The sequence below is a fragment of the Amphiura filiformis genome, chromosome 5, assembly GCF_039555335.1.
Source record: "Amphiura filiformis chromosome 5, Afil_fr2py, whole genome shotgun sequence".
NCBI lineage: Eukaryota > Metazoa > Echinodermata > Ophiuroidea > Amphilepidida > Amphiuridae > Amphiura > Amphiura filiformis.
Window position 1 is genome coordinate 15,027,091 of NC_092632.1, and position 20,481 is coordinate 15,047,571.

The 20,481-nt window shown below is 36.4% G+C and overlaps 1 protein-coding gene across 1 annotated transcript in view; it reads left to right on the plus strand.

The window, feature by feature from the left end:
• LOC140152705 (neurobeachin-like protein 1) overlaps window positions 1–20,481 on the plus strand; it is a 65,232-nt gene that overhangs the window by 27,690 nt on the left and 17,061 nt on the right. Inside the window, exons 14-33 of the mRNA XM_072175167.1 lie at window positions 604–728; window positions 1,561–1,693; window positions 2,155–2,274; window positions 3,210–3,495; window positions 3,916–4,097; window positions 4,239–4,455; window positions 6,658–6,791; window positions 7,751–7,907; window positions 8,885–8,987; window positions 9,599–9,749; window positions 10,235–10,390; window positions 11,248–11,401; window positions 11,952–12,865; window positions 13,589–13,828; window positions 14,430–14,564; window positions 15,246–15,366; window positions 15,811–15,998; window positions 16,407–16,556; window positions 16,763–16,920; window positions 18,659–18,783. Of these exons, the coding sequence (XP_072031268.1) occupies window positions 604–728; window positions 1,561–1,693; window positions 2,155–2,274; window positions 3,210–3,495; window positions 3,916–4,097; window positions 4,239–4,455; window positions 6,658–6,791; window positions 7,751–7,907; window positions 8,885–8,987; window positions 9,599–9,749; window positions 10,235–10,390; window positions 11,248–11,401; window positions 11,952–12,865; window positions 13,589–13,828; window positions 14,430–14,564; window positions 15,246–15,366; window positions 15,811–15,998; window positions 16,407–16,556; window positions 16,763–16,920; window positions 18,659–18,783 (3,949 nt within the window). The remainder of the gene's footprint in view (window positions 1–603; window positions 729–1,560; window positions 1,694–2,154; window positions 2,275–3,209; window positions 3,496–3,915; window positions 4,098–4,238; window positions 4,456–6,657; window positions 6,792–7,750; window positions 7,908–8,884; window positions 8,988–9,598; window positions 9,750–10,234; window positions 10,391–11,247; window positions 11,402–11,951; window positions 12,866–13,588; window positions 13,829–14,429; window positions 14,565–15,245; window positions 15,367–15,810; window positions 15,999–16,406; window positions 16,557–16,762; window positions 16,921–18,658; window positions 18,784–20,481) is intronic.

The window sequence follows — 20,481 nt, forward strand, 5'->3', positions numbered from 1 at the left end:
TCTACATTTCATGAGGTGAATCCTTGAATCCTCTCCACATGAGTGTTGACTGCAGACGACAAGTTCCAAATTTTATTTAAAAATGGAAAAATTTCAGAATTATACATTTCCATGACCATATTTGGAAATTGGAATCAGCATGAAGAATGCATAAAATGAGTACAAAAAAGCCCACTATTGGTTCAGTGGCTCTTGAGATAACTCTTGATAAAATATCTCAAAACTGGGATTTTTTATGTTGAATGCATTAATGAATTGAAGTCCTAGTAAATCGCACTTTCAATTAGTTGTCAAGAATAAAATGAGCATTTTAGCCACTCTAATTGTGCAAATATTTGTTGCTGAAATATTGTTTGATGACTGAAATTTACCTCCTGTAGTTTGGGTGTTTATTATAAATATTATTTGAAATGCTACCTTTGTTTCTGCTTGGTTGTTATTTCCTGCTGCTCTTCATGTTTATCTTATCTTATTACCTTTTCCTCATGTGTACTACTACATTGCCAACCAAATCTCAGTTGAAAAAAAGCACTGATTGGAACTGTACCATATAATGAAGAATTAACTTGTTGCTCTCCCTCTTTCTTGTTGTCATGACTACAGGGTATCAGCATTCCAATGGTAAGGAAATGGCCCGGCCATAGTTTCACTTTCCACACCTGGTTTTGTCTAAACAGTACAGCTATATCACCTACAATAGGAAAATTTCACAGAAGACAGTTGTATAGGTAAGATGGTGTACTTAAACTCCATAGGCCTCTAAGAATTATTTTGATTGTTTACAAAGAAATGTTATATCACATATTGAGCCAGTCTGAGATGTGATAAGAATAGTTAGGGGATTAAGCTTAAAATTGCTAAGAGATCTAAAAGGTCTAATTTGATTGGTTACTCAGATGATTATATAATGTAATTAACCAATCAGAAATAATGTAAAAAGGGCATAATGTAAAAGGGCAGTTAGTTCTCAGGGGTAACATATTTTCCTGTAAAAGCAGGCTAAATTGTGCTATTAAGAGTTTTAAAAAAATAGTATATATTTATTTGAAAAGTTGCAAGAGGTAATATTTCTTGGGCAATTTCAGTTTTTGATAGAAAATATCTATATCTCTAATAAACTGCACATTATCCTACAGGGTAAAGTTATTGCACAAAGAATAAGTTGGTATCTGACCAGAAAGTAATAAGCCAAAAAAGGAAATTTACATCGGTTTCATCCAGGGTGTAAGATATTTGAGGTTTATTGAACAATTGTTCAAGACCAAAAACCACTAGGTTTAAAAAATACTACTTGTACTGCATATTTTGTTGTATTGTTTTATTTATTTCATTAAAAAAGTAAATGGAATAAATGTTGCCATATTTTGGCAAGAAAAATAATAAAGTGGACCAAAAATGCAATAAAAATAGAAATTGTGCTTTAACAAACAGTGACATAGCTTTTTCGTAAGCAAGTAAAAGAATTTGTTGGCCTTACCACATCAAGTTCAACAAGAATACATCAAATCAAATTTCCCTGTACCTCTGAGGTTGGTTTTGTGTCTCTTTTTCCACTTCCAGTTTCTTCACAGCATCTGGATGTGGTTTTGAATCCTTTTTTACATTTGATGGTGTGCTTGTCGTAGCAGTGTGCACCAAAAAAGAATACTACACTGTGCCTCTTACAGATTTCCCCATCACAGACGGACAATGGGTAAGTAATATGTAATCTACAGATGGAGATAAATTTGTGAAAAATATATAGGGATTTATAACACACAACTTATACCCATCAAGTTGATCCCAGCCCATCCACATTGTGTAGCATAATACTCAGACCATGTTAGGAAAGATCAGTGTCAGTGTCTACAAGCCCATAGTTACTGAGTGCATATGGTCTGAGTATTGTGCTACACATTGTGGATGGGTTGGTTTATTGCCATAGGTAAGCATTGTTGCCAATCCATGAAACACACAGTGCCACATGACAGAGAGAGAGAGTGCATATATATCCCTCCAGAAATACAAGACCTATCAAGCTGCATGAGTTCTGTTAGATTTCTCAGTATAAGATTTTAAAGTTGCATTTGAATGTGATCATTGACAAGAAACTTAACTGTCAATATCAATTTTCCTTAAGAAATAGATAATAAATGCTTGATTCTCCTCACTCAGCATTGTCTGGATGTAGTTCACCTAGCCTCCAGGAGACCATTTGGCCAAAGTCAACTCTCAGTTTTCATTGACGGTCATCAACGTTTAACATCACAACTCAAGTTTCCCATTATGAATGAGGTATGTATTTATTTAATTGGCCAAGTTTGAATGGTTTATTCCATTCTAGTGCATTAAGTAGTCTACAATACCGGCCATAAGTCGTTTGAACACTTGTGTAAAAGTAGGATTGTTTTAACCCGTATTTTAGTTATACTTAACATACTGAAATTTAGCTTTCTTTGGTGTAAAGTCTGAACCGGTGCCTACTACTACAGTACTACTACAGCCCTCCTCCTTCCCCACCAATCAATGTTGGATGTCTCTAAGGGTGCATGGCCAAATAAGCAACTACCAACATTGATCGGGGGAATGGGGGACATATTTGCAGTACTCATGTTAAAGTGTTCGAACAATTATGACCGGGATTGTAGTTCTAGCGATAATAATAACATTAAGTTTATGTAAAACATGTTAACATCTGTAAATATTCTAGGGGAAAAATAAAAACAAAAAATAATATCTAAAATATAAGAAGTAAAAGAGATCCATAAACAGGGCCTTGTTTCTTAAATCAATGGTAAGATTGATTGTAACCTTTTGTGAAACTGGCCCAGATGAAGTTCAATTTTATCTCAGCTCAATATAATAATAGAATAAAGCAACATTTAGGTGTAAGCATTATGGTTTGGTCTAATTTTACACAGCCTTTTGGGTATCTGTTTGAAATCCACACCCACTAAGGAAAAATTCAAAACAAAATTTCTTATGAGGCCAAATTGTGAAAAATCCAACTTGATTTGGTAAATTTCAACAGTTTTCAACTGGAATTTAACATAAAATTGTCAAATAATTCCAGCTGATTTGAACATAGGTGCAACTGGAATTGAGATGTCTGTTATCATCTTCAGGGGTGTGTGGATTTTAATTTTAATTGTAATATGCCATTCAGATTAGCTTTCTTTACATATCTTAAAAGATTGTAAATAACTTCCATTATTCATGTTGATTTACAGCCTTATGTATCTTGCCAAATCGGATGTCCAACTCCTCGACCAAGTGCCTCCATACAAATAGAAGAACCTCCCACCAATCTATCCTCGCCTTCAAGACGCTTTCCGTTCCGTCTTCCGTCTTCCCGGCCAACCACAGAATCGCAAGATTCTACCGTGGGGATGATTCAGGCTGGTTTGCAAGATATGGAATGGGGTGAGCCAAGGTCACTACAGGGTCAGCTTGGTAGTGTGTGTGTATTCCATGATGCGTTGACTCCAGCTCAGATCAAGAGATTATATATGACGGGTAAGGACTATACAGGGTCAGCTTGGTAGTGTGTGTATATTCCATGATACGTTGACCCCTGCTCATGCAGCTTTTCTAATTCTATTTCACATAAGATGTTCTTGCACTTGCATGATGGGGTGTATCCAGAGGCTGTTTTGCTAACACAGCCATGTAGATGTAGATAGAATTGAGGAGAGGGTATTGCAATATATGTTGAGTACACTGTAGCCTCAATGTACTCATGGGGTCATTTTGGAGCCTCCCTGTCAGTTCTCAAATTTCTTGAACAATCCATTTTTTTATCTCTTGAAATGGCACAATTAATTGTCTATGTTATAATTGTATGTCAGCTGTCACACTTACTGACAATTAAATATTATATGGTTAGGTATAAAATACTTAAATGATGTGTGTCCTCTTTTGTGTGTAACATTTCAGGGTGTAATGATCTTACAATATTCCAGTCAGCTGAGGAGGCAGAGTTAGTAGAATTAGGATCTAAATTATTGCTTCATTACCATGGCAAAGCATGCAGAGATACAATATGTCTAGATCTGGCACCAAGTCACCTGTACAATGGCATGCTAAAAGGACCAAATTGTGTGACCTATGACCTCAAGGTAAGGAATAGTTTGATGTTTTTTTTCTTTTTTAAACATGATCAGCCTTAATGTTAACATATGCTCCTCAGATCTGATATTTTGCTTTTTAAGTAACCTGTCTTATGTTATGAAGATGATGTTGTTTTTTACTCCATCCAGGAGATGATGAACTGCATAGGAGGAGTTCAAGTCCTATTTCCACTTCTGGAGCTTGTCACCAGTGATAACAACAATGAGATACCATTGTCATCAGAGAATGCCAAGGATTCACCCTCACCAGACCATATGAGATCAGGAGGATCTAGTAATTCACCTGTAACTGATGTAGATGGCAAGTTAGATGATTGGGAGATCCTGCCAAGCAGTTCATATTCAGGTAAATTCAGTGAAGGGATGTAATAGTTGTATATCAATCACAGTTTGATGTCTGAGGTTGTCAGCTTTATTGCCAGTTTTGTTTTGCTCATGAGAAATATATTACCAGGGACAATTACTGACTTACAATGGGCTATTCCAGTTGAAATCCATATACTCCCTATGCAAGACATGACCTTAATCTCCCATACAAGGGGTGTAGATTTCAAATGGAGTCACCCAATGCAGGTAACCCTACACTCCCTATGTCTTCCATAAGGGGTATATGGATATCAGCTAAAATAGCCCAATGCTATATCACTATCAGAGCATGTTTAATTCTGACTGTTTTAATGAACCATGAAATTGACAAATATTAAGAGTAGTTTTTTTCTGAAAAAAGTTGTTCCAAGGATATATTTATGTAGAATATAAATTCATCTGGATTTTAACTTCTTTTGACTATTTTGTACAAAATTTCCTTTTGAAGTATGTTGTTGTGTATCGTGCATGGACCAACAAGTCATTGCACGTTTTGTGTTATTCTAATGCAGTGTTTCATACATATTTGTTCAGCTTTTACAGTTGATAACTCATTGACTTCCAAGGTTCCTACTTTCATGAGAAGACATGCCTCAAGAGCCACGGAACCATTGCAAGGCATGTTTGTACTCATTGCTGCATGCTCCATTCAGACTATGTGCACATGTTGATATGTAATGGTTACATTTTGTTTAATGGTGAAAAAATAATAAAAATCACTTAAATTCTTGCACCAAGTATTATTGTCTCGTTTTTCTTGAGATCCTATATTTTAACTTGGTTTTCTTTCAAAAAAAAAGTTAAAATATATAGAGTCGATATATGCACAAAACAGGTTAAGCTATAAACTGGGTCTAAGTAGCATATTTAGACTGGTCTTGAGTTTTAGATACCTAACGCAAAAGGGGTTTAACTTAAGCTCAGGTCTAACATAGCCTTTGATTGTGTGGAATGTTAAACCCAGGTTAAAACTTTAGTTAGACCAAGTGTATAGTTAGACTTTAATCACTTTTGTGCATGACGCTAGGACTTTTTAGCACTTTACAGCGCATATACATGAAAAGCGGTTAGATGAGAGTTGGGACTCAAATTGACCCTGTGGGACCAAATAGTGTACCTGGGGCATTTATTGGCAAATGCCATTAATCAAATGGTTGTTGGTGTCTTGGTTTTGCCTACTATTGCCACAACATATTACATGCAGAATGCTAACAAATCAAAGTTTGTCAGGTGCATGGCAAAATAATGCAGAGGTACACTATCTATGCCCCCATGAGCAATATGCAAAAATAGGGGAATCCAGAATATCTAATAGCCTCTTTGGGAAAGCACTCTTGCATGTTAGTGTGGTCTTGGATGCAGTCTTGTGTAATCCAGTCTGTCTTATTTTCTTGTCCCAAAAAATCCTTTAAAAGTGACCAAACTTTATATAGATGATTTGAAGTCAGTGTCTTAGCTAGCCACCTGTCTGGCCGTCATTTTAGATGGGGAATTTGCTCCTGGGATGGGCAAAATTAATGCCTTTGACAGATGCTGCATTATAATTGTAGGTATTGAGAAAGGCTGTTGAACTTTTTAGCAGACCAGCTTTGCAAATCAAGGTTTATAGCAAGACATATTTGAACTCTTTGAACCCCCAATGGGCTGTAGAGGTCTGGTAAATGTTTTAAAGGTCAAATTAGGACAGGCATTTTTATTCAAATGAATGGCAAACCTCATTTTCTAGCTAAGACCCTGTTTGAAGTCTCCCTTATTGCTACTAGATTAGACTTGAAAGTCTTGAAATACACTGCGAAATGTGTCCTAACATTGGTAGATCTGGCTAGATGGTTACAGTTGTCCCACTTTCAATGTGTTCACTGTTCTTTGTGAAATCACATTCTGATCCCCAATTCTTGCACAAAAAAGACCAGGCTGAAGTCCGATATACACAGCAGCTGATTTTTTGTCATCGTCATCTGCTGCAGAAAATCTAATCACTTGAGTGGTAAATCAATGCTTAGAACTGAAGGTCACTGTGGAGACCTGAAAATGTGACGTCAGACTCTAGCCTAGTCTTAATGCATTTATAATTTGTTGATCTTAACCAAGTAGTGTATGTAAAATGTGCATTGTTAAATGAAATACTCACCAAACTTGAAGCCTTTTCATTTGATTGATTTGGTTGTCAATTTATTTGTAGATTCCAAGTTGGAGCAGAATCATGTATCAGGATTTCTGACGCTGTTGAAAAATATCTGTGTTGGGCACAACATCAACCAGGAAGTACTGCATAAAACACAAGGCATAGCAACAATTGGAGCTTTGCTTCAAAAGGTATCAACAATCTTATTTAAAATTAGCACAAAAGTTTAGGTCATATAGAGTTTTAGAATAAACTGCTTTCAGAATTTGACATGACAAGATCACAGGAAACTGAACTTTACTTTAGATTCTTTACATATAGACTGAAAATAATGATTTCTAGAAGTGCTCAGTGTATTGTATTCCAAAGAATGTGCTCTAATTGTATATGCACCTCTCCCTATACTGTTGATTATAATATGTGTACATCCATATCAAAACGATGCACTTGTCGGCTGCTACATGTTTCTCTTTTTAAATAATAGTTAGGAATAAATAGCAGACTCAACTCAAGTGGAGATCACTTCAAATCATCTCCAAGTCAAATGGTTTAGGAATATAGAGATCACTCCTTAACCGTATGACTTCAGGGATGTTTTGAAGTGACCTTCACATGAGATGAGTCTGGTGTTTACTCCAAGCTATAATGTGAAATGAGACACATGTAGCAGCCGACAAGTGCATCGTTTTGATATGGATGAACACATATGTCCAAACAAGTAAGTACAATTCATTTTGCACAAACTTGAACTTTTCTATAATATAATTATGTATACAGTAGAGGAGATGGGGACAAGGGGGGATTAAAAAGTGAAGATGTTGCATTTAAAAAATTACATTATGGCTTTAAAATGAAGTATCTCCTATACAAACCCCAAACTGCCCTATAATGCTTTTAGTATAGTGCAGTTAGTTACGTCAATGCTTTGAGGCAGTTTTTTCATGCACACTGCTATATGGTGTTGTTAAACACTCACACTTTGAGTGAATTTTTGCACTTTAAAATTACGCCCATGTACACCAAACTTATTGAATACACTTGGCCAAAAGCACTTTAGTTAATGAATTGTAGATGCAATGTATCTTGCCAATTTTCCTCCACTTTACCTGTTCTCTTATTACTTGTTTACTTACACATTTCACTCATGCAGGTGGACCCCAAGTTAATTGATGTCCATGTACTGATGGCAATCCAGTTATTTGTAGAATCTGTGTGTATAGGCAGCTCAGCATTACTCAAGAGTGCTCATAGATACCTACTATTTGATTTCCGCATCTGGAGCAGAAGTGATTTCCCAGTCAGAATAGGTGAGTTCTTGTCTATGTCAGGGCTCTAAATAGAAGGGGCTAAGGGTGATTTTCCCAAGCTAATCCAAAAATATCCATCAAAAAATTAAATTACAGATAGCAGTAGCTTGAAAGGAAACTATTTTGAGGCTTGTGGCTCAAAATTAATATGGAATATGGGACAGGTAATATATATCCCTTGAAATTTTGAAAGTAGCCCCAAAAGTTCAATTATGGGGGCATTTTTTTCCTCAAAAGTACCTCCCAAAATATTAAGATATTTTGAGGCCTGGTGTATGTTGGGACAGAACCAAAGTAAGGTGAAAATGAATATCTAACATTTACAAATTTGTGTAAATTGCCATTATAATGAAGGTAATCAGAATCAAAATTACTTTGACATGAATACCTAAATTCTCCAAATAAGTGTCAAACTGTTTTTTCCACATACAGATTTGGTGCCACAAGTAAGGTCCTCAAATTTGTTTTTATATGAGTCCTAAAAACACCAGGACTACTTGAGGTGCTGGTTCCTAATCTGTATTGGATATATCAGAATTACAAAGATTTTATAATCTAAAGTTGTCTTAATGAAATAGAAAAAAGTAGCACTTTTCAATGCCACAAGATCCTATCTGCAAATTCTTGCCATAGAGAAGTGCATACTGCACAGGGGTCGATACGCACATCTTAGTGTTTAGAGCAAAAAGAGCCAAATTTGGGGTTCTTCTTCATGTTAAGTTGTACAGATACAACCTATGTGTAGCATAAAATTATAGATAGGACCCTGTGGCACTAAGTCATTGAACCTTAGATACTAATTATTTTAATTATGTTAATATTACCTAAACTGAGCCAGTATGGACCTGTTATTACATATGCTTCACCACAGGTCACATTCAATATTTGTCGACAATATTATACTAATTATTTTAATTATGTTAATATTACCTAAACTGAGCCAGTATGGACCTGTTATTACATATGCTTCACCACAGGTCACATTCAATATTTGTCGACAATCATCAAAGACGACAAGAAGACATTTCGCAAGCGATTTGGTGTTCAGTACATGCTGGATGTCATAAGGACCTACTACACGTAAGTATTGGCAACATTGCAAATGTGTCAGCCATAGACACAATTATAAGCTCAATGTAGAAATGCTGTTACTTGGGCATGTATACATACTTTTATAAGTGATACTTCCAAAATACTGAAGCTTACTGAATTCAACTTGTAAGCATGATACGCACACAGATTCCAGACATGACGAATTTTACGCGCTCACACGTAACACGGATGTGCACTGCCGTTCGCGTATACGCTTACTGCAAAAGTGTGGATTCATCACGGATTAACAACGGTTGGCTCCTGTACAAAAGTATAGGAAGAGTTGTTGAAAACAGTGATACTTGAGCTTGAAGATCATTAATGATGAAAATGAAAGTAGTTGCTTTTGCTGCCAAATGCTATGAAGTCTTATTCCAATAACTTTGATTACTTTCTTGCTGTGGTAGATAACCTTAACAAGCAGTGGTTTAATTTATACTATGACACATCCAATCATACTTCATAAATCAGTTGTGATACACATCATTCACTGTAATCATATCATGTCCTGTGGACTGTAAAATAACACAAAAGAGACCATGATTAAACAAAACTTTATATATATATTCTCTTGATGATATTAATTTTCTCCCAAATAGATCGGAGACCTGTGATCTGCAGGAGGCTGACATCAAAGTGATTCGTCATTCCTTGCTAGGTCTCATCAGGTACTATGTGTACAGGCAGATAGCACACAAGGAGCTTGTTAGTATCATCAGCTTCATTGCAGCAGTAGAAGAGGAAGTCTTGGTAAGTCATGTTTCAAAATGACTTGGCACAATTCAATTCTGTATATCGGCTTCATAAGTAGTTGTACTGTTTGGTCCATATGCACAAAACAAGTTAGGAGATTAGTCCTAAGGAGAAGAAACTTTTTAGTATTTACATGCCTTATTGTATATTATTGTAGGTCCTAGTAAGGGAAAATACAAGTAGCTTAATATTAGGTGGCTGCAGTGGAACTTTTGGACTCTGCTTGGAGTATTAGGAGGAAAAGAAGAGTGTAAAAGGATCCCTCCCTAAGTATAACATCCATAGTTAGACCAGGTTTATCAGTAGACCTGGTCTTACATGTGCATGCGGACCTTTGAGTTTTGCTTCTACAACAACATGATACACAACTCATTATGGCACAAAACAACACAACAACTGCGCACATCAAAGTTCATTGTAGTGCAACTCAACACATTTATTTTTGTACCCATGACTTGATTTTACTCTTACTTTGCCCACAGATCCGTGAAGCAGTTGACACCCTGCTAGCGCTACTAGAAGGTCCAGGCAAAGACCAGCTGTATTTGTTACTATTTGAGAAAGGATGTGCTGATTTGCTGTATTCATTGCTGGTTAACAAGGTTTACACTGACAACCTCAGGGAATCTGTTTTCAAGGTAGGATGTTTGCATTGGATTCAATTTGCATGTCGGTTGGATTGGATTCAACCCATTTGGGTTATTCCAGTTGATATCTATACTCCCCCTGTGGAAAATATGATCTCAATCTCCCATACAGGGATTATGAATTTCAAATAGAGTTACCTGAATGGATAACTCGATTTTAAATCTACACCCCCTGTGTGGAAGATTAAGGTCATGTCTTTCATAGGGGGTATTGGATTTCAACTGGAATAGCCCAATGTGATATGAAAATGGAAAAAAGGCTTGGAATGAAAATGAAGTTTGAATTATGTTATTTAAAAGGTTGTATTTGTTTTTTCACTTACTTAATTTCAGTAACCATTTGAGTCCCTATAGAAAATAATTGTCCAGTGTGGTTGCAGGCTTAGTATTTAATCCTTACATACTTAGTATGCATACATGTATCATACATAATGTAGGAAGTACTGAGTGTACAAGGTAATTTGAATAGCCAGGTACTGCACTTTAAAGAAAGCAGTGAATATGTTCATCATTGTTTTTTCACTTTCATGACATTAATATAATACTTGGAAACTGATTGATATCAGGAAAGAATTTTGGCAGTGATTTCACACAATAGTCCCAATTATGCTAATGACGTTATAGTTATTTACTCTGTGACGTATTGCAGTGTTTGATGTGCTGTGGAGCGCTATGTTTTGTTCAGTAATATCATTAGCATGCTAAGGCTTGGGACTCCTGCATGAACCCACTTCCAGTATTCAGTCACACTTTTATGTAGATTCATTGAATGAAGCTTAATAAGTGTGCTATGATCTTGTTGCCATAGTGTATTGTAAATGGCTAATTTGAATATGTTTTCATTGCAGCTGTTTGCTGCCATGCTAAGAACGGACAAAGTTTATGAAAAGAACAAGAATAGAGTGAAACTACAAGATGTGGGATACTCAGGGTTGACATTACTAATGGGTGAACTGCCAGTAACAATGCCTATGGCTAAAAGCCTTGTTGAACAAGTCACAGGTAAGACTCAGGGTTGACATTACTCATAGGTGAACTGCCAGTAACAATGCTTATTATGGCTTAAAGTATTGACAAATAAGTTAGAGGTTTATATATATGCCATAGTTGGCCTATTATCAATATATATGCCATAGTTGGCCTATTATCATAAGTAAACGTTTCACCAGCAATCAACTGTTACTGTGGTTCTGTGTGATGCGGTTGGATGGGCTGTGGACCAAAAGTGTTTAGTACACTGGTTAAATCCCCACCAGTTTTGATTTTTTCACTTTCCCAATTTATTATGTCAGTTTGTCTGAGAATTGCTTTCTATTCACTTTAATTTCACAGAATTATTTATATTTAATATGTAGGGTAGAAGTTGATGTCTAGTCTTTGAGCTGAAATTGAACATCCTCTAACTCAAGTGAAACTGGTGGTTATTTTAGAAATCAAATACAAAATAACTTCAGTGTGTGTTTCACTAATTATAACTTTACCTTGTATACAATTTAATTGAGTTCAAATGAGGTGTATTTACTATTATAATTTTGATGGTTATACATTGCAGAATGTCAACTGAATCCTGGTGGTTTCTTTGCCGTCCTACAAGTCCTGCACAGAGGTAACGCACTGATCAAGCTAGAAGCATGCACTCAACTACTACACATTCTCTACACTAAGAAAGACTCCAAAGTAGATTTTGCTAAACTACCTGGTTGGCAAGACACCCTGATACGCCTGTTTTGTGTAGATGCTGATGCATTCAACATGAATGGAACAATAGACACAGGATCAAGACCTATGACCCCAAAGAGTCCATCTGCATCAAGTTTTGTGCCCATTGCTTCATGGGCAGAAGATACAGAGAGTGTTGACTCGTCAAAGGATGTCTCACTGAGTGACTCGCAAGTGACTCCGACAGATGATTCTCAAGGTGATGATTTGCAAGGGGATGACTCGCAGGCTTCGGAAAAAATTAGTCAAGATGAGCTTTCAATCGGCGATACAAGTAGAACTCCAACCAATAGTAACCTGCTCTTCCCTAGCTTTGTCGAGTTAGACTGGCCAGAATTGAGTGAGCCGGACTCGACATCAAACTCGGAAAGCGTATCGCTATCAAGTGAGGGCAACTTTGGTCAGCTTGCTGATAGACAAGCAGCTATGGCAAAGAAGGTCCTTCAGGAATCATCTTTGATAACTGATGAAACAAAATCAGCAACCACAAACAATCTCCACACAACAGAGAGCTTTGATGAAGCTTTGAATCTACAGAGTCAAGATAGCGGCATCAATTTGACAATATCATCCAGTTCAAGGCCATCTGATTTGAGTCTGTCCAGTGCAGGGATTCGGGATGAGGAGAGTCCAGAGGGACTAATCACTAGTGAGAGGACTTTGTTGACGATGGCAGATACTTTGACAGAAATATGTGTGCAAATTATGTGGAGAGGTGTGCAAGGATCTGACGAAGCAGCTTGGACGGTGAGTTTATTTTCTAGCATTACTTACGATATAAAACCATAACATTTCAAATGTGTTTATGGTTGCATTTATTTTAAGCAAAAGTTAACAGTGTGGAAACTTGGAGATTTGTAGCCTGAAATTTACATAGATGTGAAAGCAATGATGCTTGTGCACTTCTGACTTATACAATGCTTTTGATTGACAGTTGCTGGGCAGTATTGGACTTGTTTACATATCTGTTATGAATGTAACACAGTGGAGAATGTCAAACACAGTCAAACCCCATTATTGTGTGGAATGTTATACCCACACTACACTAATGTACACATTATTGATCAGAGACTATCAATGGCTTCTTAGCATACCCAGACACCATCTGTCCATCACTGGCCTGTTCCATTTGAAGTCAATACACCCTCTATGGCAGACATGACATTAATCTCCCACACTGGGAGTGTGAATTTGAAATCGAATCACCCATTCAGGTTTTCCCATTTGAAATTCACACTCCCTGAATGGGAGATTATGGTCGTGTCTTCCATAGGGGTGTATGGATTTCAACTGGAATAGCCCATTTTGCATGTGCAGACAACCATCCTCTCCTAAAGCAGAAAATGAGTCCAGAATCCTTGGTAAAATTCATAAATCTTAGAAGTTTTTACCTTTTGCTCTTTCTTTCCAGCAGGTTAAATCCTTAATTTCTTTAACTCATATTGTATTTCATCTGTTATTGTAATACAGGCAAGAGGTCAAGTGTTTGTAGCCATCAACACCTTATCAGAGAAGTATGAGCTGATCAGACCCGCCATCCGTATCAAACGTGTCATGCTGGAGAAGATGCTAGATGGCGCTGCTAATGACATCAAGAATGCGTCAACAGAGACCGTGGGTCATTCAGAGAACGCCCTGTGGCTGATGAAGCTTGTGCATGATTTTCTGTTCAGTGAGACTGGCAATGATAACGATGCTTGGAGTGATAAGGTATGTGACAACTTAAGTGGGAAATTCTGAGTCAATTTTGTGTTGTCACATAACTGGGAAGGACTGTTCTGAATGTGCTATATTTGATGTGATTAGTGCCTGGGCATTTAATAAAGTCATTTAAAGGAACACCTACTATACTTTGGTTCACCTGAAGTTGGTAGTGATGTCAGTGCTTGTCGTAAGTGTGTACACCCTGCGCAATTAACTTTATGCATGCTCTGCGAACAGCAAAATATGCATCTACATCACAACCAAACTTCAGGTGAAACAATGTTTATGTACAAATTTGAAAGTCAAAATGTACATTTCCATGAAAAAAACAATATCCTTTGCTAATATAGGCCTATATTTTAGCTTTATTTCGGGTATGTCCCAATTTGATGTTGATGATGTGATGATGATGAGAAGATTGAGGATGAGGACATGTGAAACAAGTTGTGGTCAAGTTCTTTTATTTCAGTACACAACTTAAGTAATTAATTTACATATCTTTATAACTATTCTCTAGAGATTTCATTTGAAATTAAACCTGAAAATTATAGAAAAAGCAAATAAATGGTTATTTTTGACTTGACATCTAATTGTCTTTTTACCATAGCTTGCTGAAGGTGTGATTGATGTACTGGATGCATTGAAAGTATGGGAAGATCCGACATCAACTGATGAATGGAGTGAGATGTCACAGCTGGGCTTGAGAATACTACTAGGATTTGCTGCCTATGATGACATAGAGGTTGGTATGGGATATGATTGAAGGTTCCAAAAGGGCAGTTATTTATAGTGTGCTACACACAGGCATAAATCAACAAGCCTCAATGCACTTTGCAGGAATTTGCTGACCACTGTGGCCCAGGACACCATAAACTATTTAGCAACAATCAGGGAATTCCAGCTAAGAAGTGCACACCTATACATACCACAATAAGTTCTTGTATGGGTAACCCAGACAATAAGCAGGTAGTTCCTTGCCCAGTGGAATTTCAAGTTGTTCAATTATTCATACAAACAAACAGGCTGTATCAGTGTTCAAACTGGCATCACCACACACCAGTGCACAGGAGTCTTACTGACTGAGTTAACTTGACCGGAAAGCTGTTATCAAGTTGTAACACAACTCTTACTTGTCCAGGTTTATAGTAAAATTTCACCTCATGGCACTCATACAACAAAAATTGAATTGTTGTACACCTTGCAAAACATATTTTTTTATCATTTTGTCACCAACAAATATTAAACCATAGCAAATGGTCCAGTCTGTGCAAACAGACAACTTGATAATAAATGTAAGTGTTAACCCTGGTATGTATAAATGTTATTATTACTCAGTGATTGAAATGCCAAGTCAAATATCAAGTCATATATCAGATTATTATTTAATATTTTCCTTGCTTTGTATGTTGTTTTTGCTTTATAGGTTTGTGCCACAGCTGCAGCAAAACTTCACCACCTTTTGCAGACCAGGCCTATTCCATCACCAAGCGAGGCATGCTTTCTGTTGGGTTCATTGGACAATGCCCTCATGAGATCACTTAATGGTAAGAGGTGTTATCAGTTTTAGTCTGTTAATGAGAAACATTGAGATAGCTTGAGAGATCACGCTGAAATCTTGTAACTTTGTGATCAAACAAATGAATTGTTTGCTAGAAAAAAAAATCAATTTTTGTACTTTGAAAGAACCAGAATTGTGTTTACTTTATGAATGCACACTCTGCCATTTCAAATCATACCATTGGTAGAAAGAACTCAGGAACTTTCTGTGAAAAACCCATCTCAGAGTAATCAGAGAATTCAATTTTCAGCAAAATTTTACCTTTGAGTTGATATCTTTGAAGAAGTAGCTAAAATTGAATTAACCTTAGCCTAATACTCATTCAAATTGATGAAACCAGTTAAATTACTAATTGTGGAAGAAATGGAATACAATGGTGTGCCAAGAAATTCTACTGTAATTTTGAAATTAATACTTTTTACTATCACAGCCCAAGAGCAGGAGACCTATGCATACTTGATACCATTAACTCGAGCCATGATAGAGATCTACCATCAACAGCTTAACATGACCAACTTCCTGCCACACCTGCCGACAACAGATACCAGTCCTACTTTCTTTGAGGATTTCCAGAGCTATTGCAGGTCTGAGGAGTGGAGGATATACATGTCAAAACAGGTAGATTACGATAGTATGAACATTATGGGTTTGCTAGTCCTCAATGAGTCTGTCAAATTGTCACATGTCACCAGATCACCTATCAAAATAGAGCTTTTAGGTCTCTTAGCAATTTTAAGTTTACCCCACCCCCTTTAGTCGTACTGGCCATTATCACCATATTGCTGATTGACTCAATATGCGATATTGGCCTCTTTGGAACAAAATAGTTTTTTTTGAGGGAGATATTTTGGCAAGTAGTACTCATTGGGTTAAATTGGGATACAGATTATCTCTACTTGAGGAACAAGGTCCAACTAATCAGTGTTTTCTTTTAGTTTCTGTTGGATAGGATTTATTTGTATTATTAAGTACTTCCACACTTGTGCGTTTGACGGTACTTACATTATTATGTCATTGTGTGTGTAGGTTGAGCCATTCATGCATGAATTCATCACAGTCAACTTTGCAGAAGTCTCAGCTGTCATCTCAAAATTCTGGAAAAAGTGCTTTGACCTTATGAATACCGACATTCACAAGAGAGAAAGGGAGAGAGGAGAGAGTAAACTCAGATTCCAGGTAAAGAATTTTTTAATTAAAATTTCTTAATATTTGTTGATATGTTCGTAAACAATTATGTTGTATTTCAAACTATTTAAAAAAAATCAAATTTCTGAAAAAAAATATTTGTAAGCATGCCAGGTATTTTTATGCCAATATATCATCAAGTCTTCCACAATCATGACAAACTCACCGATGCTGTTGTGCATATTCTTTTCTATCAGTCCATGATCATCGGACCTTTTAAGAATCTACAGAAGACAGAGAACTCAAGGTACAACAGTGTGATGAACCAAAAGTGTAATCAACATCAGTCTACACTGAGGCAGTGGAGAGCCAGCAAGAGATTCTTGACTGGGGAAAGAGGAGCATGGTCAGAAAGGTATGTCAGCAAAATGGGCTATTCTAACTGAAGTCTATGCACCCTGTATGGAAGATCTCAACTTAATCTCCCACACAGGGGGTGTAGATTTCAAATGGAATTACCCATTCAGGTAACCCCATTTGAAATGTGAAACTCCCTTTGTCTTCCATAGGGAGTGTATGGATGTCATCTGGAGGGCCCAATTATACAAAGATGTAAATCCAGTAGGCTTACACTCTCTTGGGAAAGTATTTTCCTTGGAAATTGTTACCATGCTTGTTCTCATGAAATACTAGAAAATATCTACATATCTGGTGCTGTATTCCATGAAGCCAAACAATTTTATCCATATAGGGAACATGAATTCTACAGTGTGGGCCAAAAACAACTTTACCCAATTTAAAAGGTTCATATCTCAAAATTGAAAAGTCTGCTGCAAATTGTTTTCACATATTCGTAAAGAACATCTTCTTTAGAGTATTTGGTGAAAAAACTATCCAAAAATGTATTCAATTAAAAACGTGACGCTAGTTTTAAATCAAAGAGTCAAAATTAACGTTGTCCACGCGAAGGCCTACTAGCTGTCGCGTCGCATCACTTGCAATGGGGAGTTCGATAAAGAATGAGAACCACTCAGTATACGCACAAATTTGTTCAGCAATTTTATATAACACAATCAAATAAATCAAACATTTAATTTAAATGTCAAGCTATGATATTTCGTCATGATATGCAGCTTTCACGCTGCAGAGATAAACACAATTCTCTTCAAATATGCGCAAAGCAATTGTAACCTCAGACCTGATTTATTTGTCATTATGAAATGTTATCTACAACAAAGTTTGAAGTTTGAAGTTATTGAACTTATTATGCGTTTGTGGTATGTTCGCAAATTGTCGCGTCGACAACTGACTCTGGGGTTAGCTGCAAGTTCCCTTTGAACCGCTGCAATATTTGCAGCTGAACGACCAGTTCTTGGACGTCCGCTCCGTTCTTTGCATCGATTCTTCACACTTCCGAGGTTGTGAAAGTTGTTCGTATGTAGAGTCACGGTAGGTTTCGGTGGGATCTTACGTTCGGGAAACGAATCCGAAATTGACGCTGCACTACCAAAATGCTTTCTGTTCTTAATTAAGTATACCTCTGCCATAAAAGTCATCTCTTGTGTTGTGAATTGCCTTATCTTGACACCTTGCAAACCTATTTAGAAATAAGCCACGCAGCCCCAAAACGCACGAAGGCCTATTTCAAATTCAAAAATTGCGCCAGATAAAACCTTTGTAATTGTGTAATTTTTATGCTAATTGTTGGTCAATGACAGGAGTGAAGTTCGAGTACATGACAAGTAAATGGGGGTTAAAATCGATTGTATTTCTTTCATGCATGTAAAACAATCATCATTTTCCAAAGACAAGCCAAACGTGTTTATCAATTACATGTATGCCTAACGCATATGTATGCCGTATACTCTTAGCAATCAACATACCATTGAATTATGTGTGGACAAAGTGATTTTTGACCCTCGGACGTAAAACTAACACAATTTTGTTAATTTAGCTTCTTTTGCTTTCATTTCTTCATCACATACTTTTAGGAATATATATATTTAGAATATGTAACAATATTATGAATAGCTCTTCTATAATTCGATCAACCACCCTCTGAAATTGGGTAAAGTTGTTTTTGGCCCACACTGTATATCATCCAACTCGGTGGTATAACATCAGTTTTGTTTTGTATATTCTACCTATATTAGAAATTTTCTAGAGATCAAGTGGAAGCTCAGCTCTCAGGAAAATTTCTCCCGCATGAGGCTCAAACTGACACAGAATAACAACTTTGACCAACACCTTGATGCCAGCTCTGAACGAGATCAGACAGGTAAGATATTGTTTATAACAATAATTATAACAAACAGTTTTATTCTTATATTTAAGTTTTGTGTTTGTAATTTCCGTTCAGGATATGGACATTCACAAGTTCATTCAGTGGTTGTCTTGGTTTACTTTGAATTCAATTGAAGTACTCACCATTACCCAAATAAGATAATTGCATATCTAGTTTCAGCCAAAGTGAGGTTTTTGCAAAGTCAACTCCATTACCATGTTCATCTAGACCCAAGTCATGGACCAGCCATGTTTCATATTTCATTTCAATTATTTTAATAGGGTGATGATATGATGTATGAGGCATGTTAATCATATATTGTAAATCATGATATTTTTGCAGCATTCAAATTTCACATTTCGGCAAGAACCCATGTTTGTGTGACACAAAATTGTGAGAATCAACTGCATTTACATGCACACAAACATGTCATGCTTTACAGTATTATGTTGCAAGGAACTAAACAAATGTATTTGCAAACGAGGAGGCCTTGTACTGCTTCGAGTAAAAGGGAAAAGAAAAAAAAGGTAAAAAAAAACCATAGATGAGAATTGAAAAAAAAGATAAAGAACATTTTTAGATACTTCAATCTTTTACTTAAACATAGAATATATCAGTGTAATAATCAATTGAGCTCTTACAAACATTATCACAAAAAGTAATTACGAGACAATACTCAATCTATGCATGAAATTCTAAAACTGAAGTACCAAAAAGAACACATTTTAGTTTTGCAAATTTTGATACCTCATTTTTCTGGATAGCTCAAAATTTGTAACCATGATGACTCCTTGAATGAAAAAAGATGTAGATTCAAAAGTTGCACTAAAAAGCTGTTCAAGTCAGCGTACCATTACATGCTCTACATGGCTGTCAAGGATGACCCACGGTGAGTCTGACAACCAGGTACACCAACAACAAAAGCAACATTTTCAATGGGTTTAGCTGCAACTTTTGAATCTGCATCATCTTTTTCATTCATGGTCACCATGGCAACAAATTCTGAGCTATAAAGATGACTGAGGCATCAAAATTTGCAAAACTAATATGGGTTCCTTTTTGCTATTTCAGTTTTGAAAAAAGGGGGTAATTACTTTGTGATAAATAATGACCTAGTTGACTGTTGAGAATATTCTATTGTAAACATATTCTAAGCTTAAAAATCCCAGCATTGTTTTATGGAACAAACAAAAAGATGGATGAAACCCTACAAATGTAACTAGTATTGTTACATGACAGGACTTCATTGGGCTATTCCAGTTGAAATCCATACACCCCCTATCACACAGGGACAGTAGATTTTAAAATAGAGTCACCCATTCTAATGACTCCATTTGAAATTCACATTCCCTATGTGGAAGATTAAGGTCATGTCTTCCATAGGGGTTGTATGGATTTTAACTGGAATTGACCATTTTCTTGTACAAAATTTATTACAAAACTGCATGATTTATTCTCACATGCAGTACTAGAAAATATTTTCAATGTGAACTTTTGAAACTGGTGTCCTCATCATCAGCAATAGTCAATCTCATTCAAGCTTGCATGGCATTGTATTATATTCATACAGAGGCACTTGGAGGGGCATTCCTTCATATTAGCTTCTTCTGTTAATGATTGAGAGCGTTGCAAAAAAATGAATTCCAAAATAAATGTCATTTTCATTTTGTGTGCAAATGGAAACACGTAGAC